The 12,678-nt window shown below is 43.4% G+C and overlaps 1 protein-coding gene across 1 annotated transcript; it reads right to left on the bottom strand.

Moving 5' to 3' along the window:
* Positions 1-2,108: 2,108 nt before the first annotated feature.
* Positions 2,109-10,872, bottom strand: ovol1a (ovo-like zinc finger 1a). Its single transcript, XM_079214943.1, has 5 exons — positions 10,735-10,872; positions 4,772-5,049; positions 3,932-4,135; positions 2,925-3,069; positions 2,109-2,831 (listed from the first exon to the last, which is right to left on the bottom strand). Exons 1-5 carry the CDS (start codon positions 10,832-10,834, stop codon positions 2,506-2,508), a joined length of 1,053 nt encoding a protein of 350 aa, XP_079071069.1. The 5' UTR covers positions 10,835-10,872; the 3' UTR covers positions 2,109-2,505.
* Between the last annotated feature and the right edge of the window lie 1,806 nt (positions 10,873-12,678).

Raw genomic sequence — 12,678 nt, 5'->3', positions numbered from 1 at the left:
GGGTCTCGCTTCAAAGCCGGAGGAAATTCAAGTTGGAACGGCGCAAATTTCAGCAGCAGTTGAAGGTAACGATCCAGGCTGAACCGTTTCTGTTACTACTGCAGGGATTTATTTCCGGGGACTGATGTGGAAACTCACAGCATAGGTGTGTAACGTGGGAGTCGGCTCACTGGAGTAACCTGCTGGGTCAGAGTAGCGGCGGTTGGTGGCTTCTAAAAACGGCCTCTTTTTCTTCTTCTCTACTTTCTCAATGCACAGTTGTTTCTTGCTGTTAACTGGTCCCAAAAAAAGATCCCTTCTAATGTGGAATGGAGGGATGGAGGAGAATTCATGCAAAGGTTTCACCAAAACTATATATGAGGCTTCAACAGTTCCGTGTTTTCTTTTATACAAACACACAACTTATATTTTGGGTTATGTTTTACAAAATAAGTTATAAGTTAGGCTTTATTTGCACTAGGAGCAACATACCACATGTTACATTAATGGATCAGTCCATTTCTGAGACATTTCACTCGATACCACAAATGTCAAAGTCATGTTGGAGCGAGAAGAAAAGTCGGGGGATCACAAAAGTCAGCAGGATTCAGGCCTGTGGAACCGTGATTGTCTCTACTCAATTACACGGCAGCTCATCCAGCAGTTGTTGAGTTATGGACCGACCGACCGACCGACAGCACGAGCGCGGCTAAAATATATATTGTGCTGGTGAACCCGACCCTGTGTGCTGTGGGCCTCTTTAATGCAATCAGTGTCAGTTAGCTTCCCAGACCGTTATCTAATCCGCTAGCCGGTTTCTTCAGGCTGAAGGGCGTTTGCAGGATTCCTCCAACAAGACCCGACAGAGACCAAGAATCCAGCCTCGCCCTCCAAACCACAACCGCTCTCTTCCTGAGACAGTCAAAGGTTTTGGGCTGGGGACGTTGCATGATTCAGGGCATAACAACAGCCATCTTTCATGCGCTCACAAAGAGTTCGAAGGACGCTTGTATTCGAGTGAAAGATGGTCGCTCAGGCTGTAAAGACGTATTAATTAAAGACTCTGTTGTCTTTAATGTCTTTTTTTATGTCTTTTTTTATATTTGTTTTGTTTATTATGTATAATATGTATATGTACGGGGTCAGCAATGTGTAACCGGAGTCAAATTCCACTTATGTGTACACACACATGGCCAATAAAGCTGATTCTGATTCTGATTAATGTTGTAAAATGACGCCGGTTTGTTGGACTGTAAAGTCAAAACTGAAAGGAAATAGAAAACCACTGAAAGTATTACAGTTTAACAGGAATCAAAACTCAACTGAGACTAATTTTACAACTATTTTGCTTCCAAATAATTGCAGTATTTTACAGAATTGAATGGCAGACGTCAGATTTTTCAGTACAAACACAGAGCAAGAATTCTGTTTGTGCCCGGAGCATCATTTTCTGTCATCACTCGGATGCTGTTATGTAAATATTCAATAATATTTTGCTTCATATCCTTTCCACCACACACTCCTTTGAAATTTGTAGCTTTATGTTCTCTGTACAGACATGATAATTGTGCTAAAAATGTAAAAATATCTCCCTGAGCAGACACAGGCTCTAAATAAGAGGTGGAACCATTCAATTCATCTCCGTAAGGATGGCTTCTACAAAAGATGAATTGGTGATTGTTATATTTTCACCAAGTAAAGGTGAACTTTTCTTTTCCAGCGAAGAGAACGGACGCAGCTCAGGAGACGGATCACTGACTAGCTAGCTAGCTAGCTAGTTAGCTAGTGCCCGGAGCTAGTCGTTAAAACTTCACCTCTAGCTAGCTAGCTGGAGGTGAGGTTTTAACGACTAGCTAGCTAGCTAACTAGCCGTTTCAGCGGAGATTAACCCACTACAACAGTTACAATGACAACAGTGCACAGAAAACATGGCCGCCGCTCTGACCATCCTGCCCTTATCTATTCTACTCCTATTGTTATTTCTACAGGCTTCATTATCCAGAAATATTGTATTTATATATAACTGCACTCCAATGGCCTTGAACCACACCACCAATCAACCAGCTACTGTAATGTAGCTTACATTAAAAGCACACCTTTAAAAAGAAAGAAAATTAAATATCTTGTAATATATTACTCCCTTTAATGAACAAAGTACTTTTTTTCATAGAAAATCTCATCTCTTTTTTTGCTGTACAAAGACGCCCACAGGAAATATTCACATGCAATACAGATGAAGAAAAACATTTTGTTGGGTATTGTCCGACATGTCAAAGAGCTCACATCACAATCCCATGTAAAAAAAAAGTAGAGGCCTATGTTTGGTGGCATTTTTGTTTTGGCGCATCGCTTCGTTTAAAGTTGTCGTCTGTGATATATAGAGACACCCAAATCCATACACGCGTACATTCACACATATACACACACACACACACATTTCCTTTCCCCACTGCTTTGTAATCTGGCAGCTGCATCCTTTCTTCACTGCTATGTCCTCATGTCCTGCTGTCAGGCGGCGCTCCCGCTCTACTGCCCCGCCGATCCGGTGGTATCGTCACTGTCGGCTCCTTGAGGAGAGCCCGGTGACGACCCTTCCCCCTCCCGTCCCCCGGCTCTCCTCGCGGCCTTCCCCTTCAGCAGGGCGCTGTCGGGGTGCAGCGAGTGGAGGTGGATCAGCAGCTCGTCCTGAGTCCCCGCCGTGAGGCCGCACTCCTCGCACACGTACAGCTTGTTGCGTCGCTCCTTGTAGGCGTACTTCTGGGTGACGCTGTGGATCTTCTTCATGTGGGACTCCAGGGAGCAGCGCTGCGTGAAGGCCTTGTCGCACAGCGTGCACTTGTAGGGACGGACGCCTGTTTTGACAAATGTGGGGAAACGTCACACTCCTGCCATCGGTGACGTTGTGTTTAATGCACGTGTGACAACATTAAAGTGTGCGTCGCTACCTGTATGCGTGCGTACGTGTCTCTTGAGGTCGAAGGTGTCGTTGAAGCCCTTGTTGCAGAAGGTGCACAGGTGTCTCTTGGTGTCATTGTGACACTTGAGATGTCGGTTCAACATCCGCTGGTACGAGAAGGTCTTCTCGCAAACCTGCAACAACAACAATACCAACATCGATGTTCATGTTCAGTGTTTCTCACCAGAAAGCCGACAAACAAGAATAATGACCCGTGTGATTGTGGTTACACTATTTTCATCGTGTTGCTTTTGTCTTGAGTTGCGTGGGTCCTTGTGTAGCTTCATGCTGCTCACAGACGTTATTGAAGGTGGGCGTGTCTTATTTGAGGTGGGCGTGTCTTTTGTTTTTTTCAACAGGCACGTGTTCGGGTGATTTTTACCCGACGTTAGTGATAGAGGGTGAAAGATTTCGGATGGTTTTACCATTGAAGGGGGACTTTTCCTCCACAGAACAAGGCTCACATGTCCCAGGAACATGTGGACCAAAGGACAAGTTCATATCTCCATTATTTATATTTTTTATCATGTTTTATTGACGATTCCCTAATTTTTCACCCAATTTTGAGCCTTTTTTCAGGATCCCTCCCATGATACCTGTTTTTCTTTTCATGAGAAGTTCTATAGGGTAAAATAAAAGAAGAGTACTTCAACTTATACTTTAATATATTTTGATGAGAAGTATTTTTGATCAGGTACATTATATCGGGTGAAATATAGCCGACGTTAGTGATGGTGTTACTATTTGTAACGTTAGTGTAGGGTTAAAGTAACAAAACTAAAATGGTATAATGATCATTTACAAAGCTAAAATGGTTCTTTCCAAGTTGACAACAAGGACAGAGGAGCATCGAGCATCATCAATGTCGCCGGGAGAAAATTAATATCATCAACCAAGTTAAAGCAAACATATCGTAGTATTAATTACGGTAAATGTCCCAATATTCCATTACGGTGATTTCAGATTTTTTAATGAAATAATAGTAAACAAACGTACCTGGCACACATACGTTGACCCCGTCAACAAACTCTGACCCGTTGATCTGGTCACCATGGACACCGCTTCCATGGGGTCAGGGGTCGTCGTCAAGGCAACTGGCATCTCGGTGGCGTACGGCGTCCGGGAGGACAGCGTGGCGGGGATGGGAGGCAGAGAGAGAGGAACCGGAGAGGAACCGGGGCGTAAACCACCTGTGGTCACCTGGGAGGAGAGCAAATGTTGACATGACAGTTACAATTATGAAACCGCAGCTTTATGTGACACACCTAGCGGCAAAATAACACAAGAAATAATCATTTAGTGTAAAAAAAAATATTATTTTACACAAAGAGACATTTTAGCCGTTCGATTAGAAAGAAAAAACAGCAGTTTAGGAGTTGTAGGCGTCTGCCGCTCTGTATTTGTGTCAGTGGAGGATCTCCACTCCCTCCATTCTCGTTGCAATTGTTCAGCCAATCAAACGTCAGCGTTTCAGTTACACCATTTGACTAGTAAACAAGTTGATTTGAATGTCCGTGTCTTCCTCTTCTATTTTCTTTTTAAAATACACGTGCCACTTTTATTTTGTAATACATACTTCTTCTAAAGTACTGTTACCTGTTTGTTGTTTTCCATATATTTTTATTAATTTATTGTTTCATTATGTCTGTTTATTGTGACGCACCTTTTCGCCCGAGTCAAATTCCCTGTATGTGCAACGTGCTAAATAATTCTGAGTTTCACACCTTGGAAGTACACAGTGTATTAATGTCTATTAATGTTCATTTTGGGAAGAAGAAACCAACAGAAATGAGTCAAAATATTGTCATTAAGGTCCTAAAATGCTGGTTTCCTCACCTTGATTTTGGACCGGACATATGTGGAGCCGCCGTGCGCCCTCCTCCTCACATCCATCCTCACATCCGTCCTCACATCCGTCCTCTCATCCGTCCTCTCATCCGTCCTCTCATCCGGCGACGGCGCCCGGCTCTGCGGGCGGCCGAGCATCGTGCTGGACGGCAGCTCGGCGTACGTCTGCGTGTCGCAGAGCGACGGCTTGGTGAGGCAGAGCGGGGTCGACTCGGCGGGGCTGGCCTCGGCTTCCATCATCAGGACCGGCGACGGGTAGATGCAGACTGGAGGGAGAGAGAGAGAGGAAGGGGGAGGAGTCAGTGGGCACCTTTTGAGTCTCCTCATGGTTTTTGGGACCATTTGGGAGCAGCGGAAACACGATGGAGTCGTGTTTTTGGACACCTGGTGGATGTAAATGAAATATTCCCTCTCTTGTAGCTCTGGAATATGAGCAAAACCCCTTTCACATTGTCATTTATTACAACAAATATAGTTTATTGCCTTTTAAAGAGTGAAAAAATCTACAAACACAAACACAGAACGTCCTGATTTTACAGTTTTTCCAGATTTATTTTCATCTTTTAACACCGTTTCAAAACTGATACTAATGGAGATGATGAGAATAACGTTTATTATCATGATTTGGGGGATTCACGGGGAGTTTAATGTCTTCTGTGGCTTTTAGAGTCCTTTTGTGATGTCAGAGACAGTAGCGAGCTTCACGACAGGGTGCGGAGTTAAAGGACGGGAAGCTTCACCTCAGAAGTCAGAAGTCAGAAGTCACACCCGAGTCGACTGCATTCCAGGACAACGACTCGGAAAACTTAATGGGGTTTGCTCCAACCCCGGTTATGCATTGTTAGCGATTCCAGTTCGTAACAGAGCATTATTACATCGGTATTTTGTGCTCCACACGCATCGCGGCAACGTGTCCACAGATGGAAGAAGAACAGCGCTGTGTGTGTGTGTGTGTGTGTGTGTGTGACTCATTTAATGAGACACACACAGGATACAAGTACCAACAAACAGAATATACGACAGACTGTGTTACTTGGTGGGGTTCTTTCGACTCCCCGGGTCAGAAACCCAACTTTTGGCGGCTGGAAACTTGGGAATGCAGCATAACTAAGCGCAATATTGAGTTGCATTATGGGAAAAATGTACGATGCAACGTTTTTCCGACCAATTACTCGCGACTGAAAGTAAAGTAAAGTCTTCAATCTTGAGCATTTTCCTTTTCTTGCGAGTCAACCGGCTTTACGGAAAACTAAATTGCGTGACTGTTCCTTTAAGAAGAGACGGTTTCAGTTACTTGATCGCCCTAAAAAGAGCTTCTGTGGAAACAGACCCCATCCTACTCGCTGATATCAATCAAACACACTTTCGTTCACTTCGTCCTGATGATGCAGGTGCCACTGAACAACAATGTCTCTCTGAATATAACAACATTAAAAAGACAATACACATCTTTTTAAATGCACAGAAAATGAGGAAAGAGGCGGAGAGAGTGAAAGAGAGCAAGAAGAAACAAACCCAGGTGGATATTTATTCTCGTGCGACTGAATTTCACAATGTGCGGCATCGGTTGATATTTGCACAATCTCTCAATTAGCAAACATGCAGAGATAAATATGTATGTGTGTGCGTGGGTGTGGGTGTGCACATGTTTGGCCTTTTGTTGGGTGCTACTTACACTACATGCACTCACATGCCCCCTCACACACACACACACACACACACACACACACACACACACACACACACACCACATCACCATTACAGTTAGACTCGTCCAACCAGACGGTCTTGCAGCACCGGCTCTGTGCCTTCCTCAAACAATCCACCTCCGCAGGGGTGGATGCCTCTCTATGTGTGTGTGTGTGTCTGTGTGTGTGTCTGTCTTTGTGCGATGTGTTCGGGTAGCCCGGAGGCAGGCGTGGTTCAGCTCGGCGAAGACAACGAATCAGTTGACTGTGCAGGGCCTCAATCAGATAAAACTCAAATGGGGATGCAAATGAAGCCCCACAGCGAAGAGGAAGAGACACAACAGAGGTAACGGTGCGCTGTGATGCACAAAGAAATGACTCCTTTCATATTTGGTAAAGCGACAGCAGATATCCATAATGAGTGTACAGTGACTCCAGCATCCGGTATAGTTTTAATGAAATACAGCCGACGTATAGTCAGGATTAAAAGGATCTTCTGACAGAAGCATAAACAAGGCGACGCCAACATTGTGGTCTAAAAGCACGGCCTCGTCACAGGCGGCTGCAAATTATTCATATTCATATTATTCGTTCCTGCATAAAGGAAGGACTCTGCTGCTAACAACACATTTCCATGTGCGTTTATTCATAACACAACCAGTTCCTTCTGAATGAAGCAATCAGGATTACGTGATGCGGCAGCTAGCAGTCGTTGTCATCGTCGATTAATTAATAATCCGTTGATTATTTTCTCGATTAATCGATTAGTTGGTTATAAAATATTCACATCTAAGAAGCTGGAATCGGAGATTTTCTTTACTTAAAGAAATAAATAAACACTCAAACCGATAATAGTTGCCGTTGCTGTCGAATAATCGTAACGTGATGAACCATTTAATGTACAAAATATATAAAAATAGTGAAAAATAGCAACAGCGACTTCTTCAAATACTTCTTTTTGTCTCGCCTACAATCCAAAACTTTAATGATTTTCCTCCGGTTAGATAAAGAATACTGTAAAAGCCTCACATTTGATGTTTAGAGTGTAGAAAGTGTGTTGTTTTGTCCTTTACTTATAATTCATAAACTATTCAGCAGTATAGACTCATAATTCTGCTGCAGATATACAATTCTGCTCATAGAAATGATGCGTTGTCAGGGAAACAGCATTGAAAAAGTCTTATTTGTGGTTTCTTTACGTTACAAACCTTTTTTAAGTGAAGTTCAGAACAAAAGCCGTCGTTTAAGTCTGAATTATTCCTGCATGTTGACTGCAGCCGCTGGACATTTAATCTCATCCTGTATTGTTTGTTCACTCCTTCCCCCTCACCAATGACATGAATGAAGTGTGTGTGTGTGTGTGTGTGTGTGTGTGTGCGTGTGTGTGTGTGTGTGTGTGTGTGTGTGTGGAAGGGTGAGTTTTCACGTGGAGAGAACGAGTTGTGTTGTTTCTAAACGCACTTCTTGAAATTATTTCTATAGCGTCACTCAGCAGGGAGAAAGAGAAAGAGTCAACAATCGGTAGATAACTTTAACAAACACAAGGGGCGTGTGTGTGTGTGTGTGTGTGTGTGTGTGTGTGTGTGTGTGTGTGTGTGTGTGTTTGCTGAAGGCGTACTGTCTGCCGCAGTAGGCTGTCTCTTCAGGGTCCGTTACATTTCCTTCTCTCCAATAAACATTAACCTCGCAGCCTCCGTGTGATACGAAGACCTCACAGAACAGAATTAGAGCCCGACTGGTCGGATGATGTCATCGACTTACGTCCCAGAATAGTTTCCCAAAGTTAAACGAGAAGATCGATACCGCTCTGGTTTGTGTGAGCGGTTGCTAAATGTAATTTAATAACCACATTTAAGGTGTCCATTCTGAAATGTTGATGTAAAATCAAGTTGTTGAATATAAGGTTACTGGCCTCAACAGCCCACTATTGGTCAGCCTTTGAAATAATATTAAAATATGAGTATATAAAATGATAAGATTGTCTAATCCTTGTATCCTGGAGTTGTAAGAAAGTTGTGTTTAACTTTTAAATTAAAGAAACGGTCGAGTAGAACCGTCTTCATCCTATAAATGATGTCATTATTATCGCCTTCATCATCATTATTCATATCTAAAACCTTTTGGTAACTGAAACTGTAAGATTAAAAAAAGCTAATTTCAAAAGTACATTTCCATTTGTAAAACAATTTTAATCATGTTCTTATAACTATTTCCTTTTTAATCTGGAACCACATCACATTTTTTATTTTATCTTTAAAAACTAGTTTGAAAATATCACACCACGGCGTCTGTAGACATTTTATTCAACAACAGTGATTCACTTTCAGTTATTTTGATACTTTTATTGTATTCATGTACAATGTTGTGCCTGATCTCATAATCCAGACGGTGGGAGTGAAAATAGTTCAAATGCGCTTTTTTTGTGCGTCTAAGTCAGAGAATAATTCAAGAATGATGAGCCGTCAGAAACAGGCCCTGGCACATGTTTGTGGATTAGGAGACAAAAATAAACTCCTTCCTCTACTCCACACCCACACCCACACACACACACACACACACACACACACACAAAGTATCTAAACTGATGGCATCTGGCATCTCATAAAAGTATTCAACGAGCCTGTTTCTGACTGCAATTATCATACCTGTGTGTGTGTGTGTGTGTGTGTGTGTGTGTGTGTGTGTGTGTGTGTGTGTGTGTGTGTGTGTGTGTGCGCCGCACATAAAAGACACACGTCAGGCAGGTACGTCAAGTAACGGCACATACCAAAACCTTGAGCTGAGACAGTTTGGTGAGCAGCATTAACGATGCGTAATTACGCAGTGACGCGCAGTTTATGTTTTATGTAACTGATACATTCTCGGGGCTACTTGGATATTTTTGAGTAAGAAAATAAAGTTTTCTTTGACTGATTCTCATTTGGGGGGAAATCAACAACGGGTAAAAGTCAGAGTTAACAGAGTTAAGCAAGTAGACATGGCTCTAACATAAGTAATGTCTGTTTTCTATGCGTAAAGTTATATTCCAAAAAGCGAATCACATTAATTGATGATTCCAGAATCAGCTGCTTGCTCCTGTTAAAATGATGATCGGTTATTTAACGGGATTATTAGTTGTTGAAAACGACCTGCAGCTCAACTCGTCCAAAAGTTCCTGTTTCAAAATCCAGAGAGGATGTAAAAGTCAATGATTAAGAGTTAACGGTGATGAGATGTGGAGGAAAAGAGACAGGGAGAGGGGGAGGGGGAGAGAGAAAGAGAGAGAGAGGTTTAGGGTGTAGTCCGTTACTTGTTATCTGATACCGACGTGGTCTTACAATAAAAACTCCGCCGACGGCAACAATGGAGCCTGTTCTCCGGAGGACTCGTTGGGAAAGGGGTGGCCTCCCTTTGCGGGTCATTTAGATGCAAAGTCGGTGCCGCAACACAGCGGGAAGCCGCAGACGTCAAGCTCACATCTGACAGTTAACAACATGTCGGCTCTTGTTGGGGTTTGTTCAGTTGGGGCACCCACATTTAGAAAAAAAAAAAAAAAAAAAAAGTATTTCCTGCGGGACAGCTCGCAGTGAAATGTCATCATGAGAGCTGATCCAATAAGTTGTGTTTTTAAAGAATGAGAGGACAATCAATCCCATCAAGGCTCAAACACAATCACAACCGACTAGGCCTCCAACAGATCTAACCTCAATACTACTACTAATAATAGAAAAAGACACATTGAACGCCATACAATGCACAACAGGCCTGTATTTGGACTCGGTGAGTGAATGAGGTGAAGCATGAGGAAGAACGCTGCGATCAGGGGCTGAAGGTCGATGGAAAGCAACGGGCCCGAGAGAGCTGCTCATAGGCCGCAGATATGAATCATAAAGAGCTCCTGCTCTGACGTCATGTGTTTTTTTTTAAGTAAATACACTTTTTTAAATGCTTTTTTCTTTCTAATTAAGTCGGATTTGTACGTTTAAACGTTCACGTGGAGGCTAAATAAACCACATACGCAGCATCCCCCTCCTCTCTCTCTCTCTCTCCTCTCGGCCCGCTGTGGTTCCCGTTATTCGGTGGCCCCGGCCCGCTGCCGCCCCGTTACAATCACAGCCCCCCTCTTCCGCCCCCCCACCCAAAAAACCGCGTGAAATCCACAACAATCCGTGCGTAAAGGCACCCGGAGACGCGTCATGGCCCCGCTGTACTCCCTGCCTGCGCTTTGCTGTTTTTTTTTTTTTTTTAAACAAATATGGCTCATTACCGCAGCGGGGGACTCACCTGGGACGTAGACGTCGCCTCGCTCATGGTCGGGCAGCTCGCTCCAGTTCCGCTTTCCCGGCGAGATATTCGCCTTTTTCACCAGAAACGTCCTCGGCATAATTAATTAATGCTTGGTGCCGGGTTTTTTTTTTGGTGGCGAAGTCGCGACGCGAAGTCAACTCAAAGTTACAAAAACAGGAAACTCCAAAGTTGTAAAAAAAAAAAAAAAAAATGGAAGGTGTCGGTCCCCTCTTCCTTCCTCCTTACACCTTTTCTCCTCGTTTCGCAAACTGGGGGCCGCTTTAATCCGTCTTTATTTGTTCCAAATCACCTTTCCCTTCAGTGGAGAAAAGAGAAGTGCAGTCGGCGGACAGGTGAGTCCGCTCAGGTGTGCAGCCCGGACAGGTAAAGACGGATTCCACCTCCGGCGCTCTGGAATAACGGGAGTGGGTGAGAGAGCGGAGAAACCAACGGAGGATTATATCCTGATCACACACACACACACACACACACACACAGGCGTCAGAGGTGGGTCCAAGAAAAAGAAGAAAAAAAAAGAAGCAGCACAGGTACTCATTTGAAAAAAAAAAAAAAGAAGCAGGAAACAGGCGCCAGCGCGCATGCGCGTGATAAATAACGGTGACAACAGGGCTGGGGAGAGACCGGGTCAGGCCTCTGTGTGTATACCTGCTGAACCGGTTTACCCCTCCCGCTCTCTCTCTCTCTCTCTCTCTCTCTCTCTCTGCCTCTCCTCTCTCTTTCCCCACCTCTTCTCCATTCCGCTTCAAGGTGTGGGGAACGGTGCAAATTATTGGGGAAGAAAGATTGTGTTTGGGAAGAGGAAGAGGAGGAGGAGGAGGAAGAGCTGTACAGAGAGACACACATAGAGGCCTGTGCTGTGTTCCCCATCCAGTAAATAACAACATGATTGTAGCTATGTGGTTGCTTTCAGACGCAGGTAACAGGTAAACCGGCGTGTCTTCTGTTGGCCCCGTTTGAGGATTCTTGTCAACACAAGCATACCAGGATGAATCACTCGGGAGGTGAAGTGCATTTTCTTTAACTCGCCATCAGTTTAACGGCCTCTGTGTGTTGGTTGTGTCCATCAGGCTCCATCACATGGGATCAGAGGCGGTTTGATCTGTCAGCAAAGGCTCATAGGAGTTTCACATCTTTACATTCTTTAGTTGCCTCTTATTGTTGTGTTTATTTTTATTTTAGACGCTTTGGCTTTTGCAGTGAAGCTTGTCTGCAACTTAATATGTTCATGCACATTATAAAAGGGGTTTCTGAGGGGCGTCTGCAAGGGTCATCCACGTACTGTTATGTGTTTATGATATTATAGGACTTAAAACATTGGCTTTACTTTAAACACTAGTCTCTTATAGTTTGGAGTCAAATCAAGGATCGAACACATGTAGCGTGTTCTTTGAGTGACACATCTTTTAAAGCAGTATCTTCTTTATTTGGAGTATTAAACCTTTCCTTGTCTCAATGATGCCTTTAGGTCCCACAGGAAATATCAGAACCGTGAGGGATGTTTGTGTAAACGAGCCCACAGGTTGGAAAATCCAAAATATTCATGCAGAATTCATATATATATATATATATATATATATATATATATATATATATATATATATATAGTAGTTTATATATAAAATGAAGTTTTACTACATCCTTTATGAACTACAGCTCATGTCAGCTGGTTTATCTGCTGATGACTGATAGTTGTGCCACAGTGTATGAATACTATATGTATTTCTACCATGCTGGGGTTGATAAGCAGTATCACAGTACTTTGTTTAGTACTTACAAACAAAAAGACAAATATGGGCCTGTAAGTATGTAAATGAGGCATTGAGAGATCAGTGTTTGCCTCCCTGTGTTCACAACCCCCTCCTGCTGCTGCACTGTTCTCTTGTCTCTGTAATTAACCCAACACACACACACACACACACA

Source organism: Taurulus bubalis (assembly GCF_910589615.1).
Source record: "Taurulus bubalis genome assembly, chromosome: 3".
Classification (NCBI taxonomy): Eukaryota; Metazoa; Chordata; class Actinopteri; order Perciformes; family Cottidae; genus Taurulus; species Taurulus bubalis.
The sequence above is the reverse complement of the archived record's forward strand: the minus strand, read 5'-3'. Positions and strand labels throughout refer to the sequence as shown.

Bases quoted from the DNA above. Each gene is read 5' to 3' on its own strand.
- ovol1a (XM_079214943.1), bottom strand. From the start codon at position 10,834: ATGCCGAGGACGTTTCTGGTGAAAAAGGCGAATATCTCGCCGGGAAAG. The intron at 5,050-10,734 runs GTGAGTCCCCCG...CTCTCCCTCCAG, and splicing joins AGGCGACGTCTACGTCCCAG to TCTGCATCTACCCGTCGCCG. The intron at 2,832-2,924 runs GTAGCGACGCAC...TTGTCAAAACAG, and splicing joins ACACGTACGCACGCATACAG to GCGTCCGTCCCTACAAGTGC.